The 3,427-nt window shown below is 32.3% G+C and overlaps 1 protein-coding gene across 1 annotated transcript; it reads right to left on the reverse strand.

Annotated features, from left to right (window-relative positions):
* Positions 1-8: 8 nt before the first annotated feature.
* On the reverse strand, positions 9-2,054 carry LOC108743766 (exostosin-2; the record flags this gene model as incomplete). Its single annotated transcript, XM_018479357.1, has 5 exons — positions 1,682-2,054; positions 1,414-1,623; positions 769-1,312; positions 528-708; positions 9-464 (listed from the first exon to the last, which is right to left on the reverse strand). Coding segments are annotated over exons 1-5 (1,744 nt in total), but the record flags the coding sequence as incomplete, so codon positions are not given.
* Between the last annotated feature and the right edge of the window lie 1,373 nt (positions 2,055-3,427).

Genomic DNA, 3,427 nt, shown 5'->3' on the forward strand with positions numbered 1-3,427 from the left:
AAATAAACAACAGTGAACTTTTACCTTTATAGGAGGTTTCTTTGTGACATTAGAAACCAAAAAATTCATAGCAATATCTTCACAATTCATTTTTTCGTCAACCCAATCTTTAATCTCTGATGGCATAGATGTGGTGTAGAGATAATTGTAATATTTATGATAAAATGCGGCCCCAGTCAGTACCATCGATATTTCATTGGTCCATTCCGACTCATATTTCCAGGACAAAGTCGCATTGTCCCAGATGTGAGTCCGTGAAGGAAATCCCACTATCCTATCCGGAAATTCCCTCCACACTTCGAATCCAAATTCAAGCTCATCAGAAGTCAGCATGATGATATCATCATCTATTGATAAAATGGCTTCCGTTTGGATCTCCTCGTAAGGATAAAAACGATTGGACAGTTTATTTGCCTTCGTTTGAATCACTTTGATTGGCTTGGAGATTTTTGGAAAACTCGACGCTGGTCGAAATTTCAAAGTAAGTAAAAACCGTTTTAATTGCTATATAGAAAATTTGTATTTACCTAGTGGTGGAGACTTTTTCTGATTATTCCAAACAACTAATACTTTTGATAAACTCGGGACTTTGGCCAAATTTCTGACCAAATTGAAAAGACTTTCAACCCTGTCATATGTTAAGATTAGTGCAGTAAAACCCTGAGATCTGGAGGCTGTAATGGGCAAAAATAACGGATTTTTTTGTCTCTAAAACCAAGCAAAACAAATATATTATTTATTTGGCAAAAATTGTACAGTATCTTTTACCTCTTCGGGTCTCAAATTCCAATCGTCATAATTCTTTCCCCATTGGGGATAAACTCTATCTTGAATGATATCAAGTGTAACTGTTACTATAGAATTGATACTAGAAAAGTAACTATCATACAAAAACTTTACTTGCTTTTGCATTTCTTGAATGCGATCTTGTGATATTTGTTTTACAACATCCATAAGAGTATGAAGGTAATCTTCCATTATGAAAATAGCAGCCCTTTGCCAATCTAAAATGTTGCTGAAGGGCATTACATGACCGTCCATAATTATTATTGGTATACAATTGGCTGCCATAGCCTCTAACAGCACCAACTGTGCCATTCGTTCTCCACGAAATACAGTGCAGAAAATACTTTTTTGTAGAATATCTGGATAAAGAAATAGTTGTTGTGTTTCTACTTCACATCTTTTACTATAGTTATTGGACTGACAAGAGTCCAATATTAAAAGATCTGCATATTGGGTCTGCAATTCCTGTAACTCATCCAAGAAATAAGAATCGATACTAATTTGTGATGAAGTTACAAGCCATGGTCTAAAAAATAGATGGCATTTTAATTGAAAAATCAAAATTTGTAATAACTTTAGTGTGTGTTAGATTCTTTTAGTTTTTTACAAAACGGAGGATTATCATACCTACGATTGTGTATTTTTTTAACTTCTGCTTTATGAGCAAATGAGCTGTACATAGGGATAGGAATGTCATAACTAACTCTATATGAATAGGTATTAAAATCTGCCCCAGCAATCAATGCTTCACCAATATTAGCTTCCAACATTGAGGAGTAAAATGGGGCTGAACCAGAAAGCATATTAAATATAAGATGATTCTGGCCATTACTCCAACTAAATAAAGGAAATTATTAAAAAATTGAACATTAACGCAATTCCCTTCAGTACTTACTAAGGTAAAGAACTAAGAACGCTAGAAGTGAGATTCAGCTGTAATCTTTCTTGATTTAGCATGTCTAGGGACGGGACAAACAGGCATGCTTCATAAGGGTTTGCAGTATAATATTTCGACTTTAGTATGCTTTCCAATATCATATAAAATTCTCTAGAAATTGTCTCCGTAAGTGGAACATTGTTAGCATCGACGTATTTCTTTAAAGGATAAATATAGACAGCTATTCGGTCATGTCCTGTCCGCCCACAACGATAAATGTTAAAACAGTCCCAATGTGAGCAACTTGAATTTAAAGTATGTGAAACACGATGATTTCTAATTTGAACTAGAGGCAAATTTTTTATATTCATTAACTCTACTGTTTCATAATTCGGTGTCGAGTATTATAAGTTGTATTTTATAATTACCAATTTTATTGCATATGTGATAATATAACTTACGGTAAAAACTCACAATCAGATAAGAAAAACTCTTGGATTTGTTCACAATGCTTTATTGAAAAACTGTATGCAGATTTCGTCTTCTTTAAGAGTATCTTCACACGTATTTATTTAGTACTTACTAGTTAAATATTCCTGAAGGTATTCATGAAATTCACCTAAGAATGCGAAGTGTACATAGTTATTCAATAAAACAAAAGTTTATTTGAGATTCCATCGTAGGTTAATCAATTTTTTTAATGTATTTTTTTTGTCTTCGCCATTTTTAAATCGATTTTGAGGATACGTCAATTTATTTAAATTATTATTATTTAACTTCGTAAAAGAGAATTCAATAAAAAAAAACATTTTACTTTGCTCTGGTATTAATATCTACTACGCTACCTCCGGCATTACTGGCGTACTTCATTTGCAGCGATCATACGCGGTCGTGCAAATGTTTGTCTAGAAACCCACGCATTGGTCAATGCAATAATTCTATTCTGCACTAACCCATGGCACTGGCACATTGACTACATCTAACAACTTCGACTGTCTACGTACATAATATAACATAATACAACGTCAATCATACTTAATTTAATCTAATAAGTAACAAACAAATCATGAATAGGTACTACAATATAAACAAAATTAGCTGCTGATTGAATGCAGCGTTACAATTTTGTTGTTTTGTAGTGCCCTATCAACTCCTGCGAGCTTGCTTTTTATTTCAGAAACACCGCTTTTTAAAACTTTGCAATGAATATTTAAAAAACTTTGGCAGTAACAAAACTCATTGCTATGTATAAATGTACCAAAGGGACATTTTAATTGGGGTGATTAAAAAAGGTAAAAAAACAATAAAAGCATTNAATATTGTTTTCGTTATTATAATTAAATAATAATGATAAACCATTTCAAGAAAAATTGTTCCACCCGACCATAATTTAGACACCACTTTTATTAACCATAGATTTATCTTATCTATATTGTCTGCTATTCTTGTTTGTTGTTATCTATGACACCCTTCCATCATCATCTCGGCTGTCTATGATCTCGTCAACTCGCCATGTCATTTTGTTGTTTTGGTTATTTTGGTAAGGGTGTGGTGCAGACATTTCCAACGTTAAAGCCTAGGGTCATTATAAATCTGTTAATTTTATTACAATCCTCAAAATTAATGAATATATTTATAGACTATTAAATAATATTTGTTTATTGGCCTAGAAAATAGTACTTATTTTTAAAGAATAGTGCATACTTTTCGCTAAGGTGTATGGGAAACCATATAAATAACACATTGTTTTTAATTTTAGTTTAA

This window comes from Agrilus planipennis, unplaced genomic scaffold (genome assembly GCF_000699045.2).
Source record: "Agrilus planipennis isolate EAB-ADULT unplaced genomic scaffold, Apla_2.0 scaffold2245, whole genome shotgun sequence".
In the NCBI taxonomy this organism is placed as follows: domain Eukaryota; kingdom Metazoa; phylum Arthropoda; class Insecta; order Coleoptera; family Buprestidae; genus Agrilus; species Agrilus planipennis.